This window comes from Nymphalis io, chromosome 12 (genome assembly GCF_905147045.1).
Source record: "Nymphalis io chromosome 12, ilAglIoxx1.1, whole genome shotgun sequence".
NCBI lineage: Eukaryota > Metazoa > Arthropoda > Insecta > Lepidoptera > Nymphalidae > Nymphalis > Nymphalis io.
The window spans coordinates 5,052,547-5,072,744 of NC_065899.1; the positions used below are offsets into that span (position 1 = coordinate 5,052,547).

At 31.2% G+C, this 20,198-nt stretch overlaps 2 protein-coding genes across 2 annotated transcripts in view; both read left to right on the top strand.

Annotated features, from left to right (window-relative positions):
* Window positions 1-20,007, top strand: part of LOC126772555 (Kv channel-interacting protein 4-like) — a 101,332-nt gene extending 81,325 nt beyond the window's left edge. The window contains exons 4-7 of the mRNA XM_050492956.1: window positions 4,543-4,737; window positions 11,800-11,873; window positions 12,459-12,671; window positions 12,900-20,007. Of these exons, the coding sequence (XP_050348913.1) occupies window positions 4,543-4,737; window positions 11,800-11,873; window positions 12,459-12,671; window positions 12,900-13,010 (593 nt within the window). The 3' untranslated portion in view covers window positions 13,011-20,007. The remainder of the gene's footprint in view (window positions 1-4,542; window positions 4,738-11,799; window positions 11,874-12,458; window positions 12,672-12,899) is intronic.
* On the top strand, window positions 9,048-11,350 carry LOC126772444 (small ubiquitin-related modifier 3). The gene is made up of 3 exons (XM_050492819.1): window positions 9,048-9,280; window positions 9,435-9,551; window positions 10,791-11,350. The coding sequence occupies exons 1-3, from the start codon at window positions 9,263-9,265 to the stop codon at window positions 10,926-10,928; spliced, it is 273 nt and encodes a 90-aa protein (XP_050348776.1). The 5' UTR covers window positions 9,048-9,262; the 3' UTR covers window positions 10,929-11,350.
* Window positions 20,008-20,198: the final 191 nt, after the last annotated feature.

Sequence of the window (20,198 nt, forward strand, 5' to 3'; positions counted from 1 at the left end):
TGCCATCTCATAGGTAGTTCATTGATCCTTTACTAAAAAACCATGAGGGCGAGAATCAATAAACTCTTTGAAGGCGGCTTGGACCGCCGCATCGGAGACGAATTTTTTTCCTTGTAAGAAGTTGTCCAAATTCCGGAAAAAATGCTAATCTGTTGGAGCAAGGCCCGGGGAGTACGGTGGATGTCACAGACATTCCAATTGTAGCTCATCTAACTTAGTGGTTGTTTGTTGTGCAGTCTATGGTCTTGCGTTGTCGTGAAGCAACAGTGGCCTAGAGCGATTGACCAATCTCGGTTGTTTAGCAGCTAGTTCTTCCTTCATGGTTTGCAGTTGCTGACAATAGATATCTGCCGTAATCGTTTGGCTAGATTTTAGAAAGCTGTAAAAAACGACACCGGCGCTAGTCCACCAAACACTCACAAGTAACTTTTTCTGGGTCAATTTTCGTTTAGGGCAGGATTTGGCTGGGTTTCCAGGGTTCAGCCATTGCGACGAGCACTTTCGATTATCCACTTTTTATCACAAGTAATGATTCGATTTAAAATCCCTTCATTATTGTGTCGGTTGAGCAAAGTAACACAGCAGTCGACGCGTGTTTGCAAGTTCGATTCACTTAATTCATGAGGTTCCCATCTTCAAGTTTTTTTACTTTCCCGATTTGCTTCAAGTGGATTAATACAGTTTTATCACTTACCCCGAAGCCTGCAGCTATCTCTGAAGTGCTTTGTGATGGATCCGCTTCCACAGTAGCCTTTAATTTTTCATTTTCCACTTTGGTCTCTGGCCATTCAAGGGGTTGGTTCTGAAGGTCGAAATTTCCGGAAATTAACGTACCGTGCATTCTTTTGCGACACCAGCGCCGTACACATAATTAATTCTTCGAGCTGTTTCTGCAGCACTGGTGCCACGGTAGAACTCGTACTCGTAAATATACCGATATTTCATGTTTTCCATTGTGCGGTAAAAAGCGACGCCAATGAAAAAAATAATGAGGCAAAAACAAATGAATTACTGTTTTCAAAACTCAAATGTACTAGCTAAATGAATTTATAAATTAGAATTTGGAATTCTTAACCAAAGAGGAGTTATTTCAGATTAAAGTGGTCAGTACGACAAAACGCTAATTTTATATTTAAGGACCTAATATTAAAAAAAAGTTAGGTGAACAAAACTAAGAGACATATTTACAACTATATACAAACAGGCAAATGCTATTAAAACTATTATTACCTTATAAATAACATTCATTGTAAGTAGATTTTACTTGAACACAGTAACTATAATAACAACTTAGAAGCAATTAATTTTAAAAAAAATAATACGCGGTACTGCAATATGTAAGTCATTACGAAGTAAATCTTTGTCGCAGTTTCTCAGAAAACAGCGAAGTAATATGAAAAGTTTTAGTTCAAAGATGCTTTGCAAAGTCATTCTTATTAACTTGCTTTCTAGTGACCCTGTTTAACATAAATATTACTGCACATTTTTAAATGACTTAAGTGAAATGAATTAGATACATTAATTAAAGTCAGCTATTTATTAAATATATATACAACTGGTTAACAACTAATTAAAATAGTAAAACAATTTGTATCGGGTCACGTCAATCACCCCTGAATATTATTATGATCTTAATATATAATACATAATATTACAAAGTAATGAATGTATTATACATAAAATAATATATTAGGTAAACAAAAATGTTGTTACTATGAGCTGACAGTTTTTGACAATATTATCATAAATAATTATTTTATTAACGTTTTGAGGACTACTGAAAATATAAACTAGCTGCGATAACCACTAGGTTGATACCTAAAGATCACGATCTGACCTTATTGTTCGGCTTTCATTGTGAACACAAAGCCTCAGCTCTTTGTCGATAAAGCACGAAACTCAAAAGGATACAAGAAAGGCTTTCATCTCAACCACTCTGCAGAGTAGGCGCTTCCAAAGCGCTGCTAATAATGGTGTCATTACCCTCAAATCCTATGGTATAAAAGTAAACGTGAATGTCACGGGAAAATTAATTCACATTTCGACTAATGCATCGTAAAAATAAAGGTTACGTTAAATGATTATTACCGTAACGATTTGCTATATGATTCCTTTATTGCAGTCTTAATATTGGAGCGCTGATATATCTCTTTCAATAAGATCTAATATTATTCTTCAGATTTCAGTACTTTTATGAAAACAGTTTTATCGCTATGTTTATTACTATTACCGACCCTTACCTATTACAGCTGTTTATACTAAATGGTTATAGACTTAATCACAGCAGTCAATTAAAATGTATGAGAAATAATTTTTCTATCAATTCTTTATTGTACCGTCACTGTACGCCCGGCAGAACTAAAACATCGAAATCGTGAATAAAATATATATATATATATATTATATATATAATATATATATATATATATATATATATATATATTTTTTTTTTATTCGCATGCAATATATATATATATATATATAATATATATATATATATTATATATAATATATATATATATATATATGTATATATAATATATATATATATATATATATATATATATATATATATATATATATATATATTGCAGCATGCGCAGGACTCACACGCGCACGAAACAGCAACGAAACAGTATAAGTACACGTCACTCTCACTCAAGAGAGTTGGGAGTGAATGCGCGGGGAAGTGAGATGATGGCATGAGAGATCGTCGAGCCATTTGCTATTACGGCATACGAGTCGGTTTTACCCCTAAGGTATGCCAATTGGTGCTGCGCATCAAAAAAATGATTAACGTTACATAGATACATACAGCAGCATACAAATACATCATAAGCAGAGGATCTATTGCAAAATATATGGGAAAAGACAAAATAAATAAAGTAAACACTTAAATCTTCTTCTCAGAAAATATTTTATCGACATGTTCCTTATTCAGGAACACAAATAAAATTACTATGTTTAAAGCTGCTTAAGATCATGCGATATATAGATAGAATTAGTTAATTCCAAATACGTAATGACAGTACTAAACGGCACTAACTGAATTAACGCCATCAGCACTGACGTCTAAAATATTGGCAACTCTCTCGCGAATAACAGATCTCACTTTAATTTGATTTAACAGTGTTGTTTTTTATCATGACAAGAAGATAAACTGATTTGTTTATTAAAATCTAATTTATTAACAATAGTTTTCTCGCTTGTTTTTCATCACCATTGCGCATTCAAGAAAGTATGAATATGGCATCGTTGTTTATCTACATTGCATGTTACAGCGATTTCGACTCTTACAATATTTCTCTTGATCTATCTCATCGATTAACCGTCGCCTAAGGGTAAGTCATGTTCGCCCATAGAAGCTGTAAGAAGTGATAATATAACTCCTTACACCGACAATATACGCCAACCATGGATTCCAAGAAGCTAATGCCCGTGCACCTGTAATTAATCTTAATAAATATCAACTATCAAAACTATTAAACGAACCATTAGATTTTAAATCGAAATTGACAAAATATAATATTAAGTATAACTCAAAAATATTTGTTAAACGGTCACGAAGAGACATATAAATAGTTTTTTATTAGAATATTATATAATCTAATTGTATTAAAATGTATGCATACTTATATACATTATACATGAACACATATATATATTAACATTAATATAATACATAACTACACCACTACCCAACACATACAATTTACATTTATAATCTTACTAGAAAAAGCTTGTATAGTATAAGTATAATTCTAATTACCTAATACTTTTGTGTTAATATTTCATAATAAATTTTTTTAATATTGCCAGTGTGTCTGTGTCTAGTTATCTGCCTCGTTTTCTAATGGCTAAATATAAGTCCGCGGACCCGGAGATTCTGGGTTCAATTCCCAGGTCGGGCCAATAAAAAGTTATTGGGTTTTTCTGTCAGAAAATTCTCCGTAGCAGTCCGAGGTCTAGAAGTTGGAAGTGTGTGTAAAGCCGTTGGTTCTGCCCCTGAACTCATTCCAGTCGTGTCGGATTATCGTCCTATCAGATTATGAGAGCTAGAGAATAGAAAGTGCACCTGGGTTCACGCACACACTTGTGCACTATAATATCTCCTGCGCAGTTGGCTAATCTCTCTTAAAATTGACCGCCCTAAATCGGTCTGGACGACATTATTATTATTAAATTTAAATTTTGTTTATCCGAGTCGTGAGATAACGCCTGTTATTCTTTTTGTTTTTCTTTTTTTTATAAATATTTGATGTTTAAACAACACCCGAACAACACTTATGGATGCCAAGAATAAAAATAAATAAGAACAAATAAAACACCTTTCATGCCAAAACACAGCAATACAAAGTATGACAGACGGCAGAATGACTATGGTATGGTATGCTATAATGGTCTATATGGTATATATGCTATAACTCAAATGGGCCTGCCGATAAATAGAAAATATTATTTAAAATGCTCTTTTTAGTCCGACAATCTCTTTTAATATTTTAATAATAAATAAAATTAACAATAGATTTAAATTCCTTTTAGATTCAGAGCTCGAGGAGTTGGGTGAACAGCTGCCCCGGTACCGCCCGGACTCGATCGCAGCGCTGCGTCGAGCTACACGCTTCACAGAACCGGAGCTGAAGAGATTGTACCGTGGGTTCAAGGCAGAATGTCCGACGGGCGTAGTGAAAGAAGATACTTTCAAGCTTATATACTCGCAATTTTTTCCACAAGGAGGTAAGTACATGCAAAGAAAAATAACTCTGGCTATACACTATAACTTCTTTGTATTTTTTTATCTATATATAATCGTATTCTATAAAAAACTACACGTAGTAGAAAGAAGAAATAGAAAATATTTTTTTACCAAACTTGGGAAGACAATGAAAACCGAGATAAAAAATTTACGTAATATTTTCAAAACACGAATTCTTGTGTAAATATTTTAAAAGGATAGCAAACCGTTCCATATTTTTTTCTACTTATTGGAAAGTGTTGCCCAGCAGTGGGGCGTTTACGGGCTGTTGTTTATGTTTGGTTATAAATAATTCATCTTCAATATCAAAGGTGTTATTTATTAATTATTATATCAGTGAATTTTTAGTGCTGCAACGACCAATCACCCCACGGAACTCACTTTTCTGCCTTGTTTTTTTTTTCAAGTTAATAAAGTAACAATTTAACTTAGGCGTCTTTTATTATCCTTTCAAGAAAATTTGCCAATCAAGAAAGAAGACAATCTCATTACGTAGTAAGATAGAACAAGGTAAGTGAACTATTTCGCTAACTGTTACTAAATATTATAATAAACAAATTTAGTCATAAACATACAGGTTACAATAATAAAAATATACTATGGTAAGAAAGATATGTTGTGTAGCGTGACGCTTTTATTATATAATTTATTTGTCTTTACTCCTCTCCTCTCGTAGTTGGAAAAGGCCTACAGATATTTTTAATCTAAAAAATGAACGGTAATAGACAAAGATATTTCTATCTATTTCAATTTTATTTAGTAAGTTCCTTTATAGTCATGTAAATTGTTTAATTCTTATATTCAATAGACCGCATTATGGAAGTGGGCTGAATATGATTGGTAGATATTGGTAATACCTTTTAATAGTAATTCATATATATATATATACCAAATAACATTAAATAAAGACATAATACAACAGGGGTTTTAGCAAATCGCATAGAATATGTTAATCTAAGGATTGTTTATATCTATTTATGTACGTATAAAACTATTTCCTACGTATATTAACCCACATATAATTTTGATTAATGTTATTTGGTCATCATCCATATATTCTATCTATTTACTATGTATGCTTTGATTAAACTATTAATATAAAGCTCTATAGAATAAGCTAAGCGTGTACCACGTATTAAAAATTAATGAATATGTAAACCTATTACAGTTTTAACACGAAAAACGCATTACATAATTATATAATGCTATCAAGTTAAGTGTTTGGGTGCGGGCGCTTTGGCCAATATCCTCTATGCCCACTTGTGTGTTTAGGACGTGAGTGTTATGAAATAAAATTGTCTATTACTCTACTATTTAAATATGTACTACGCGTACCTATATGTGTATAAATTTCAATCTTAGAACTTTAGGAAACATTTCCGAAATTGTAGGGTATAAATATAATATTCTCAGTAGGATTTTTTTCGGAGAATGCATTTTATAAAGTAGACGTACCTAGACTGGAGCGAGGAACTTTCAAGTTGTGCTCAAATGGCTCAAGTGTCTGTTACTACACCCGCTTTGAAAATATGGCTCGACTGCGATATCACAATTTCTTTCTTTAACATTTAACAAGTCACTGCATTTGAATAGTCATATATTTGAGCATTCTGAAATATTCAAAATTTTCATTAAGTATTTTGCTATTGACTTCTATATATAAATATAGTAAACTTAGTTAAAATATATATTTAAAAAATATATTGTATAACATATCCAATATAATTCATATTTTATTTTAGTGTTTTGGCATAATATAAGTAACGTTTACGTTTCAGAACGCCATAAACATATAAAAATACTATTAAATTTTATGTTATTTTACATAAGGCATGTGGAAAGTAGAATTCAAAAATCAAATCACGTATACCGATTCAATTCAAACAATATATGTGGGACGGTTGTGATAATTCCTCGCTTCGCCTGTTATCGTTTGGAACTGGCCACAAATTCACTATTCACGACAAACGACCTCCATTGCTAACCCAGCAGATATAGCAATCATTGCCTATAAAAGATATCCGAGAAAAAAGCGACGCTTCAAGTTCTAACTGGTTAAATAAAAAAAGTAAATTTAGAGAATAAATTGAAAACTTAATTAGTCTATATTTGTTTGTTTTGTTTTGTTTTAAGATCAGAACAATATTGATATTATAATTGTTTTTGTTTTAGTTTTTCGTATGTATTTGCTATGAGTTTCATGCCTTCAATTATTTAAATACAAATAACATTAAATTTGTGTTCAATATTGTAACGAAATGCTAGTTTCTAGGGGCGTTATTACTTTGTCCATATGGTTATTTACTTTTAGAGAGTTTTTCTGCCTTAGAGCGTAATTGTTCCAGATTACTTAAAAGCTAAGTTAAGCGTAACTAAAGCATAATAAAAATACATAAACTGCATAATATTATTTAATTATTTTATTTATGACTTCCTACATACATTAAAATACCGTAAATGTATCCTAACATGCGTGATAAATATAGTTAGGGTGCCTACTTCGGTCTGCAAAAAAGGAGACATTATAAAACGCCCCAGAAATTTTATGTAATCGGAGCATATATTTATAATAGTAGTAATAATAGTAAAACAGGGCGCAAATCGCAAGAGCGGGTCGCTCTGCGAGAAGTGTTAAATACTATACAATATATATAAAAAAGTGATTTAAAAAAAAAAATTTAAGTGATTTAAATAAAAATAAATAAACAAACTGCATAATAGTGCACGGGTAAGCTACGAAATCCTAGGTCGATATGACTCAGATGAACGATAAACAAACACTGTCTCTTTTGCACAGCGCAAGGAATTATGAGTAATAATTCTTTCCGCTCACGCAAACCTGACATTGCACCCATGGATTCAAACTGCAGAATTAGAGGATTTCCCTCAATTAACATTTGAGGATTTAATTATTTTTGAGTGTGTATTAACGTTGGATTATACAAACTATTTAAGAATTGCAATGTCATACAACCGAATCAGTAATTTCAGTCAGTAAATTAATAAGTCAAGATGTTAGCACCCAAAATAAATGCGCTTTCATAAAAAAAAAACTTGAAAAATACTTCTAATTTTACGTCATTACCACCAATTTTTAAATAAAATACTTAAATATTAATAAGTTCGAACTTACACAAAAACACTTCGTCTCAAAAAAATATTCAGTTTAATTAATTTCAATATGAATAAATGAAGAAAATAAATGCATAGAAAGTTTTATTGTAAAGGAATTTCAGGACACAAAATATTATTGAAAAATTTCGATACTTTACTTAGTAATAATATATTGAATCTATTCCACACACGTTCGCTCGGTCAATGAAGGTGTCCAATTTAGTCAGCACTGGTATTCAACACTTTCGCAAACTTTCAGGTTTTTTAGCCCATACTTTGTTTATTCAAATATTTACCATTTTAAGTATTTAGTTATTTTTAAGCTGACCCCGGTGGTCTCTAAAAATCTTAGGCATCAGATTATTTAGATCTTACTAAGTTCGCTTACTTCTTATACACACATACATTTATATGTAAAAATTTATTAAATAGTTACTTTTACAAAAACACAACTTTGTCAATGTTTATTTTAAACAAATTACCATGATATTTTCCACAAAATTGTATAAGTAGTGTTCACTGACAGGCAGAATTAACAATCAAAAAATTATTGAATGAGCTTAGCGTATAAAAAACATATACAAAGATATACACAATTATTAAATTAAGATGTGGGGCCGTCATTGGTAATATGTAATCTTTCTCTTAATTAAAACAAACTTTATATTTTGAGTAAAGTAAATTTACTCAAAACTCGTATAATTTATCGATACCTTATATTTAAAATGTTTCTTTTATATTACGTTTAAATAACCGTACACATAGAACAACACTATTCATTTCCGCCAAAAATTACGGTAAATGTACGGCCCTATAGCTTTATTACATTCAAATATAATATTGGCAGCACTGTACAAGAAGGAAGTCAAGAAACTGTTATTTTAAATAAAACAATAAATCTTTTATAATAACAATCACTTTATCTAAATAAACGTCTTCTTAAGTTCAAAATTGAATTTAATAATTGAAAAATATTGATAAGCATTCCGATAGTATTTATTTTTTAATTTTCAACAAAACAGATTTCAGATCTAGCTTTTTAACGGAACTACGCAGTTATTCTTGTGAAATGCCTAAATATTGAGTTATCAGATTATTTGTGTAAGAGTTATGGCCAAATTAAAACAAAAAATGTTTTTTTTTTTATGGAATCTGCGTTATTAAATAGAATTGAAAGACATTCAGTACGCAGAAGCGCGCCATTACCGTCGTACTGCGCATGATATGTTGGTAGCATTGACTGTTTCCTCCAAGCCACTCCACCGGACGCCATTACCACGCCAGCGGATCACAAATCTGTCACAGTGTAGTTTGTGTGGTTCTTCGATAATTCATTTTAATTCTCTGTTGTTCGTGTTCGTTTATAGAAAACAATAATTAAAAAATCTCAAGATGTCGGATGAAAAAAAGGTAGATTATATACCGTATTATCAGTTATAGAACATTATTAAATTTGAGCGTACAGACATGGCGTTCTTAGTGCAATGTGGTTATTTGTTCATTATTAAATATTGTGTTTATGTGTAAATTTTCATACACGTGACGTATAAATATTTATTTCCAGGGTGAAAGCGAACATATCAACTTAAAAGTATTAGGACAAGATAATGCCATTGTCCAATTCAAAATAAAGAAACACACACCTCTCAGAAAGTTGATGAATGCCTACTGTGATAGAGCGGTTAGTATATTCTGCTTAAATATAAACTTTATTTCGTCAATCGATGTTCATAATAGTCATTGCTACTAAACGAAAATCTTAAAGAACAATTCACTAAGCTTGAGTATGAAAGTAACATACCGGCATATTTTACGCTAAATATGATAGGCAGCAATATCGATCGGCCTGTGATTCCCGTGAATTAATAATTAGTCTAATTGTGACATCTGAAGATTATAGCGAATTATTTTGTAAATATTTAATGACAAAGATATTTAATGTACTTTTACATCAGCATCAGCTTTATTTTAAAATTGTTGCAAAATTTATCTACATTTTAGCTTATCATGGATACAAACGAGATGTACGTTTGGTTAGTTAACATTTTATTAAGAACTTAAGTAAAATGAAAGATTAAATAAGCATAATTTAAACAAAATTATTTATACTAAACTAATATACTTATATATACTCAACTACAAAACTAATAATTACATGGAAAACTTTAATATACCTTCATATTCATCACATTATCTGGAAAAATTTGCAAATGGCTGTTAAGTATTTACTGGAATTATAAATGATGATGTAATGTGGTATTTATTTACTGTCCAAGTTTTAACATTTTGTTTGGATATTAACTACAACATACTACATAGATATTTCAGATTGCTCTACTAGAAAGTATCTAAATTAGAATAACTCAACCTCTAAATTAAAGCCATCAACTTCACTTCATATAATAACTACTGGTTTTAAATATTTAAATATATTATTTTTTCATTTTTATAAAATTTATTGTTATTTCATTGTTAAGAGAAATTACCTGTTAAAGTCTAATACAGCTGACATACTACTTGCATGTTATATTGAATAATTTGTCTTTGTGCATATTTTCAAATTATAGCATATAACATTATAATATACATTTTTAGAGTATTATGCTTTTGCAATATATAAGGCATTTTTTGTGGTAAAGGTAGGCAGACGGGCAAATGATCTAATGGTAAGTGGTCACCACCACCAATGCGCCAAAATTGGGAATTAACATGTCACCCACTCATCCTTCAAACTGAAACATAACAATACTAAATATTGCTGTTTAGTGGTAAAATATCTGATGAGTGGGTGGTACCTATGTAGATGGGCTTGCACAAAGCCCTACCACCTTGTTGTATAGTATTATATATAGCACTCATTTACATACACTATAAACAGCATATGCACATCATGACAGCTACTTTTTTTTGTTTTCTTTAGGGTCTATCAATGCAAGTAGTCAGATTCAGATTTGATGGACAACCAATCAATGAAAATGACACACCTACATCACTGGAGATGGAAGAAGGTGACACAATAGAGGTGTACCAGCAGCAGACGGGAGGGGCTTTAGTGTAAATTATAACTTAAGGAACTGTCCATATGTGCGAAGATCGCCACAGTGTGCCCATCTCAAAACTTAACATTAAGTTAATTTTAATAACAACATTTGTATGATGATTTAAAAAATTGTTAAATTTCCGAGACATAATTTTCTTGCAGATTCTTTTTTCCTTTATATATTATGTCTCGGAAATTTCATAGTAATTATTAAGACGAATTTTTGAGGTAAACCAAATGTTCTAGGTAACTTCAACAATTATTCCATTGTGATAATTTTTAGTTGACATGTCTAGAATCAGCCAGTATTTTAAATGCTGAAGCACTAAGGCATTTTCATGTTTCTATGTGGTTAACTGTAATTTATTGGACTTCTGTCCATTCCAATTGTCAGATCTATAACTGCTGTACCTATCTGGAATAAAGTAAATGTAATAATTTTATGAGTTTTATTCTTTTATATTTCAATGTTTGTCTATGCTTTCCTTATCCTAACTTATTTATACCAAATTTCTATGTGGCTATGCTCTGATAGAATTTAATAAATTGCATCATTTCTATAAATAAACATTTTACAATTATACACATTGTCTTTACATCATCTTATGTGAATATTAAATATTATTTTAACTTATTATTGCAACTTACTCGTATATAAGTTACTTACTTTCAATACCAAATATTTTAAGTTATTAATCTCAAAAAACATTACTACAAATTTCCAGCAATCAATATTTACCATTACAAGATATTATTTTATTTCAAGTCATCTTATAACATAATATATATAAATATAGTAACCAAGAGAAAATATTACATTATTTATTAAAAATAAAATTAATCAAGTTTTGATGATATTTAATAATAAAGTTATATTACTTATTTTCAGCCAACACTGCACAGTATGCTCACTATGTTTTTAATACACTGGACCAAGATCGAAGCGGATTGTTAAGTTTTGAGGTAACTTACTGTTTAATATATATAATAAGATAAGCCTCAAAGATTCAATATATATGCATATTGGCAATGCTCGATTATTAACATTGGATATATAATAGACATAGATATACATACTCGGGATATTTATGAATACATTGTAAAATAAATATTGAACCTGGTGCCGAATTCTACTAATATATTATGATACGTTCCCGATTCAATTCCAATACAACGTTGACTATTCTATGTTTATTCGGATCGGAACCGAAACAAAACGATGTTGACAGATACCGTTTCCTGAAAACCAAAATTAATTGTTAACTTTTATGTAAAAAGTCGATTATTAAATTAAAGAATAGTAAAACGGATAAACAGCAGCGATCACGCTTCAATTCGATTGCGATAAAGTTACAATTTGTTAGTAAAATTGGCCTCCTGGGTGGCATCTATTTATATCTACAAGTCTACATTTATATCTACATTTAAACGAGAATATAACTTTAAAACAACTCAAAGGTTATATTTGTTAGATAGAAAGTCAGTAACTGTTAACTATACACATATATATCAATATATTTATTTCTTAATTGAAATAACACTTTACAGGAATTCGTTACTGGCCTGTCTGTTCTTTCAAGAGGAACGTTAGAAGAGAAGTTGCGTTGGACGTTCTCATTGTATGATATAAATGGCGATGGATATATAACGAAAGAAGAAATGACTGAAATTGTAAATGCTATTTACGACCTCATGGGCAAAATCGTAGAGCCTATGATTGATGATGAAGTAGTGCGAGAAAAAGTCGAAAGACTATTTCAGGTGGGAGAAAGATTGTAATCTTGCTTTTATTATTAAATATGTCTTACGATATTTAATCGCATAGCATATTTATTTGAGATATGTAATACAAAAAAGTAACAGTTACATATGATATAATTCGTTTCAAAATATTCGTTGATTTACTTTGATTATTTTGGTGACAAACTCATACAATGTTAAGGTATGAGAAATTAATTTAGTTTCTTTTCATCTATGAAATTTTTTTAGAAAATGGATTTGAACCGCGACGGTGTGTTGACTATGGACGAGTTCCTGGACTGCTGCCTTCGAGACGAAGACATCACGCGGTCTATGGGTGTGTTCGACAGTAACTTCTGACGCGCCGCGGTCGCGCGCCCGCACTAGCGCGCTCGCAGACGCGCCTCCGCTGCAGTCGTGTAGCGTGAGAAGCATATTAGTATATAGTGTTTTATCTATGGTGAGAAGGGTACAGGCAAACATCAAGAATAAGAAATTTGAAAGACTTTTACTTAAAACTCGTAATTTATTAATAATTTTTTTTTATTTATTTTAATATCAGGCTAAATCTGAATTAATGATCTATAAAAACATTTTTATTGATGATGATCAACATAGGTAAATGTGGTTGGTTAGCTGAATTATTTTTTTCATGACGACTTTTGTCTCATTTTAGAGTATACAAATATCATTATAAGATTTTTGTGTTTGACGAAAATGTGTTATCGAGAGAGAAGAAAAGAGACATTGCTGGTTTTTTGCCTGTACCCTTCGTTTGTCAAATGTTTACGAATCTAATAAAATACAATCGTAAATCTTCCCTTTGATTAGCGAAATTACGCATTTTACTGGAATTAAATTTTTAAACTTTCGATTTATTACAAAATAATTATAGATAAATGTTTCTAAATGTGTTAATCCCAAAACATTGCTGCTTGACTTGTTATAATTATCGGCTTTGTAAAATGAAGGGTAAGCTTTAGATTACATAAAAATTCGTAGTCACGATTATGGAAAGATAAATGGGAAACAATAAAATCGATATTATTATTGAGCCTTATAGAAATAAATGCAAAATTCGAGCTCGAACAACTTTAAATCTTAAAATTTTCTGAATCGTAGTTTAACTAATAAATGTCTTCTCCTATATATAGATATCTATTTTCACTAGATCCTTATTACAAATGAATAAATAGAGAAATCAAATTATCTGTCTAGTATCTACGAGTACGATTTCTATCTCTTTCATGTAAATGTTGAAATAAGAATAGAGTGAAGAAAACTACTTTAAGTTCATTAATATTTTATACAGTTAAGTGTCCATAATGAATGTGTAGAAATGCCATCAACTAAGTCAATGGCTGTGTAAATCGTAGATATGTTTGTATAAATTATGTAGATAGATACGAGAATGTAAATCTCAACTTATATTTGAAAATATTCACCTTTTCCTAAAAACTACTGACTAATTCTCAATTTTCCCCGTCGGTAATTATTTGTTTTAATCAAACTCGAGTCTAGCTTTTTCACCCTTCTTTTTAATTATTCCGGCCATTTTTAATAGTTTTAGAATAATAATTCTATGACAATGTAATAATAATATAGCGTTTACTCAATTTTATTCAGCGTAGGTGTCCTGCTTGGAATACAATAATTTCTAAATTTTATTTTGTTACCTTTTACTCATTTTTCAACAAAATCTGGACTGATAGATAGCAATCTTATAATAACAAATTGTTTTATCGCTGCTTACTATTAATAATTACGAGGTTTATGATAAAACAAAACAATCAACAAGTCTATTTCAATCCTGTTCATGAAAATTTTAATTTTTTAAACCGATTATCAATTGTTAACTGTTTATTTATTAAAATAAACTTTGATATTACAAATTGGGAAAACAAATAACATATATTCTATACGCCACATTTGCAAATTGGCTTAAAGAAAGTTATTGAAGTATAATAAATGATAATTTATGTTTTATATATTACAGTAACAGCCTGTGAATATCCCACTGCTGGGCTAAGGCCTCCTCTCCCTTTTTGAGGAGAAGGTATGGAGCTTATTCCATCGCGCTGCTCCAATGCGGGTTGGTGGAATACACATGTGGCATAATTTCAGTGAAATTAGACACATGCAGGTTTCCTCACGAAACATCGTGTATCCTTCACCGTATAGCACGAGATGAATTATAATAACAAATTAAGCACATGAAAATTCAGTGCTGCTTGCCCGGGTTTGAACCTACGATCATCGGTTAAGATTCACGCGTTCTTACCACTGGGCCATATCGGTTTTTTTATATTATTTATATTTAAATAACTTGTATAATCTAATCTACCTTTTGACTCTAATAAGACATTTATTTTCATCAAGTCTTTTGTAAAACACATTTCAAAATTGGAATAGACTTTGATTAGAAATTTAAAAATGAAAAAATGCATGGCTTAAAAAATATTCTTACAATTTCTAATAAAAAAAACACTGCCACTACGTTAATAATAACAAAAAAAACGATACTAGGCCAGGAAATAATTTTCCCTCACCATCATTGAATAAGAAAAATAACGCATTCTATAATTATTGAAAACAAAAATACTTAATCTTAACTTTTAAAAAGTGTAGAACAAGCAAAAAGGTTTTTTAGGGTTTCAAATTTGGAATTGTGTTTTGCTATGTATCATACAAATGCCATGTAAGTCGCTTTAGCCACTGTGTAAGCTTAAGTTGAAACTTCAGTTAATATCGAAAGATATTAAAAAGGTAATGGATAACTTTCAATAATCGCACAGATCTGTACCAACCTGTTATGCATTTTGCTTTGAGATCTGAAATCAAAATGCAAATCAATATTCACTCGTATCATCATAATTATATGCTGGAATACTTTAGAGAATCAAAGCGAGTAAATAAGCAACATTATAAAGTGAGGACCGTAGTATGTTAAAGGTATATTGGATGAATATTATATTTAATTTCATTGAAATTTATTAACATTCATATTTCTTAATAGAATTAGTTGATATTTAAAATTGACTTGTTTGCTATAAATATTAATAATAAAATGCTGTTATCAATAATTTTAGTGCTCATTGGATTGAAACTACGCAAATATATAACGCGTTTAATTAAGTAGGTATATATGTACATCAAACGATATAACCTACTTAGTTAAACACAATAGTTATTTGTAAAGTTGGAATTAAATAGTATTTCTATACGGCCCCTATATCTACAAATAAAATAGAAAAATATGTACAAGACGGGAGTTCTTTAATTAAAAAATATATTAAACAAAATCATCTTTAATCATTATTTTAAAATTTCCTGTGAAATATAGCATACTCATAAAATAAAATTTAGTGACTCAAAAAGAATCATCAAGGATTACGTTGACAAATAATTATTAGCTTTTGCTTAATTTGACGTTACAAATATACTTGTAATTGAACTTGGAGCACAAAAAATAAAGCGAAATTCATAGTATCGCTGTTGATAAATGTTATGTGTTACTATTTATTTGAAATGTCAAAGACGAAAAGACCAACATACGACAACGGTTTAAATATGCTACGTATATCGCTAAGTCGGTCTAAAATTATGTCGTTTATGGACTCAAATAAAACACGTAAGAGATATTAATTTGCTATGTATCTAAAACACGTATATAAAAAAAGAAATTGTGACGTTTGTTGTTTTACGACGTTTATTTAACTTCTAATAAAATAACTATATAACTTGACTATCCTTTTTATTTATTAGGTACAGACAGCAATTGACTATCTTTTGTTTATCAGCTTGGAGACATATTTTCGTTTGTAGTAGTGCAACCTTAGCTGATAAATAAATAAACAAGTACCTTTAATATATTTTTAAACCTCATTTTTAATCACGAATTCAACTTCGGATATTCCGTAGTCATCTTCATCCAGTGTGGATTATTCATCCGATAAATCATTTATGTTAGGTAATGATAATTCGTTCTGATAATTGTATCTAAAGACTCCTCATTAGCCTTTTTTTTTCGTTGGAAAAACGCATTTACGCGTTTCCCCCACATGAGGTGGGGGCGTATGTGGGACTCACCGGTACTGAAGGGGCCGGAATACCCACTAAAAACCAGCGGTGCTTACGGTGGGGGAAGAAGGTGCGCATAGCGTCGGCGCCTCTTCCCGGGTCTTCTTCGGCGGAGCGAATTAGCGGCGGCTGACCTCGCCTCTCGCTCTCGCTCCGCGACCTCCTTCTGCAACATGACACTCGCAAAAAGAGACCATCTCCATCCAACACCTCTCGCTGCTAATCATAGCGTTAATCACGCTCGGCAGCGAGAGGTCTCCGCTAACTATCGCCGCCAGGGTATGCCTCTGGGTCCCCCACGCAGCACACTCCGTCAATGTCTCCGTCCGTGGCGCACCACACTCATGGCAGGAGGGTGATATCTCCCGCCTCGCTATCCCGTGTAGGTACTTACCGAAACAGCCATATCCGGTAAGCACCTGCGTCAGTCTAAACGTAAGTGTGCCACTCCTTCATGTTACCCATCGATTCAAGTTTGGGCGAATCGCCTCCACTGTCGCTAGGCCTGCTGATGGGGATCCCAGGTCCTCCTCCCATCTGCGAATGAGAGCTTGTTGGGCTACAGACCTGATTCGCCCCACCTCCGCTGATCCTGGACGGTCGCCATTCGCCCTGGCTTCCACCCGAAACCGATGCACTTCCGCGAGTACCTCGGCCTGGAATTCCCAGGGCGGATCACTCGCAAGAAGTGTCGCCGCCGTTCACGACGCCGTACGGTAACCTCGTATCGCTTTCATTGCTATAACTCTGCCGTCTCCTCAGAAGAGCTCTATTATGAGCGGTGAGAGCGTCTACCCATATGGGTGCACCATATAGCGCCATGGAGCGCAGTACACCGGCGTATAATCGCCGGCATGGTGATTCCGGCCCTCCCATATTAGGTAGGAGGCGGCCTAAGGCGGCGGCGGCAATAATGAGTTTCGGGCTCAGTTGGACAAAGTGTTGCCTGAAGCTCTTTCTTCCGTCCAGGATCAGACCCACATACGTCATCTGGGCCTTCACCTTTATCACTGTCCCTTGGACTGTGATACACGCTCACGAGGGGGGAGTCCCGACGTGGACCGTAGAATAAGAGGGCCTCCGTTTTAGAGATGGAGACCTTCAAGCCCAACATTTCTATCCGGTCCATCGTGACTCCTAATGAGGAGTTTACACAGGCTAATGAGCCTGAAATTAATTTTCATCTTTAATAGCATGAGTTTCACAATAAACATTTCTCCATTCCTCTTTATACAATAGATATAGTATTCAATTTTTCCTCAGCTTTATTATTATTTCATTATTAAATTCATATTCATTGTGATTTTTTGCGATTTTTAAATATTTATATATACTTATAATGAAAAATATATGGGTTTTTTATAAACTAATTAGTGAGGTAACAATAATAAACAAATTGACACTTTTAGCACTACTGCAAGAATTCAAGGCGTGATAACTAGCGTTACCTGGTTTTTACTGGTGTTAGTCAATGCGTATTTCACTATTACAAACGGAAAAACGTCTCCAAGCTAATTTATCTGTATTTGACAAGTTTATACCTATAATGTATAGCACAGAAAATCTAATAAATAAAATTAACAAAAAATATTTTCTAAGAAATTGTCATTTGAAATGTAAATATTTAATTGTATATAATGCGATTAAATAGAATTAAAATGTATATTTTAATAGTGAATGTTAAATGGAACCAAATAACTAGTCTGCTTAAACTATGTCAATAATAATTATATAAATGAACGTCAAATAATTCATTAAAACAATATTTTTAAAGGGAATAATACTTATAAAACTCTCAATAAACATTTGAGTCCTGGTTTTTGTTTCCACTAGTTTGGATACTTTGTATATTTTTTTTTTCTTAATAACATATAATTATTGGTCGAGCTTACATAGTTAAGATATTTGTCTTCCTGAACAGTTCTCGATTAATTTAATATAGAAGTTAGCTTTTTATTATGAAACAATAGTCAAATCCGCTTTTAATATCATAATATAAGTATAATTCATGCAAGATTATTACAGCAAATCATGGTCTATAACGAGTTTGTTATTATAATTATACAATGCGCTTTTTTATTATAATACCTACCAGAAACTCATGACCAAATCATAAAAGAGTGCGATGAAAATATACTCAATAAATATATATGTTTCTAGAGAGTAAATGAGTTAATTTTATAGTCAATTGTAAAGATTTTTTTTCCAGACTTAATTCGTTTGTGTATTTACAAAAAGCTTTGATTTATATTTCAAATATCTAATTACTAATAATATTCACCCGCTTACAACATGAGGTGTATATGTACACTTTGTTGAGACATGGTTTAATTTAAATAAATCTATTAATTACTTTTTATGAAAATAAAGTATTTATATAAATAAATACCTGCAATGAAGTTCATATATTTTCTAATTTGTGCCAAAATCAAAATCTTGATTGGATGAATGGTATCATTTTTTTTTAATATAAGTAATGAACTAAAATTAATAATAATAATTAATATTCACCCAATTGATTTTTGCAGATAATAAATAAAACTTAATTTATTATATTTTATGAGTTACTTACATATTAAGTTCATACTTAATAATTTCAAAACCAACTATAAAATTGTACTTACTCTAATCACATTTCCTTTGAAGTTGTGTAAATCTGAAATTGCTGTGTAGTTAATTTTGCAATCTTTATCTGGCACTTATGGCCTACTAGACCTAAATATAATTATAAATTGGTGTTAACTTGATGAGTCCACGTACTAGACTAAATGAGCCGTTATTTGGTGTTAGTTTATTTAGTAGTCGTAATTGCTGTTACCTTTGCATGAATCATTGTAGTTAGGCAGCAGAAACAAGACGATAATCAAATTTAATAATGCTACACGAAATACATATCAGTAAACTGTCAACTTTAAAAAATTTCGGTAGCGTTTTTTAAAATAAATTTGTTTAAAAAATATTGCATTTATTGTTGTCATTCAATAAATAAGTTCAACTAATTGAATACAATCCAATTGTATACAATCGCTATTCACTGTAACAAAGGTTATTAAATTAGCGACATTAATAAATGCATATACTTAAAAAGAAGCGTTTTATTATCGCTGCCAACGTTTTTCTAGCATCGTATTAAGTATCCATGAGTACCATCGTAATAAGTCGATATGAATGAATACTTTGTTAGAAACAGAGATTATAATTAGATATGTATTTGAATATTGAATTGTTTATTTACAAATGTATGTGTATTTTTTAGAAAAATAAATAAATTAACATATTACGTCTTTTATTATCTTCCAAGCCATTAAAATTAATTATATGTATTTTATTTTAAAAAAAGAATTTAAAAGGGAAGCACTAAGAAAGTCAAACTTACATTGATACTTTTTGTTTACTGGATCTATATGTATGATTACAGATTATAATGGCTACAAAAGAAAAAATACATATATGCATGTGATTTTTTAA

Excerpts from the sequence above, each read along its gene's own strand:
- LOC126772444 (XM_050492819.1), top strand. Across the intron at positions 9,552-10,790 it reads ATGCCTACTGTGATAGAGCG|GGTCTATCAATGCAAGTAGT; the intron begins GTTAGTATATTC and ends TGTTTTCTTTAG.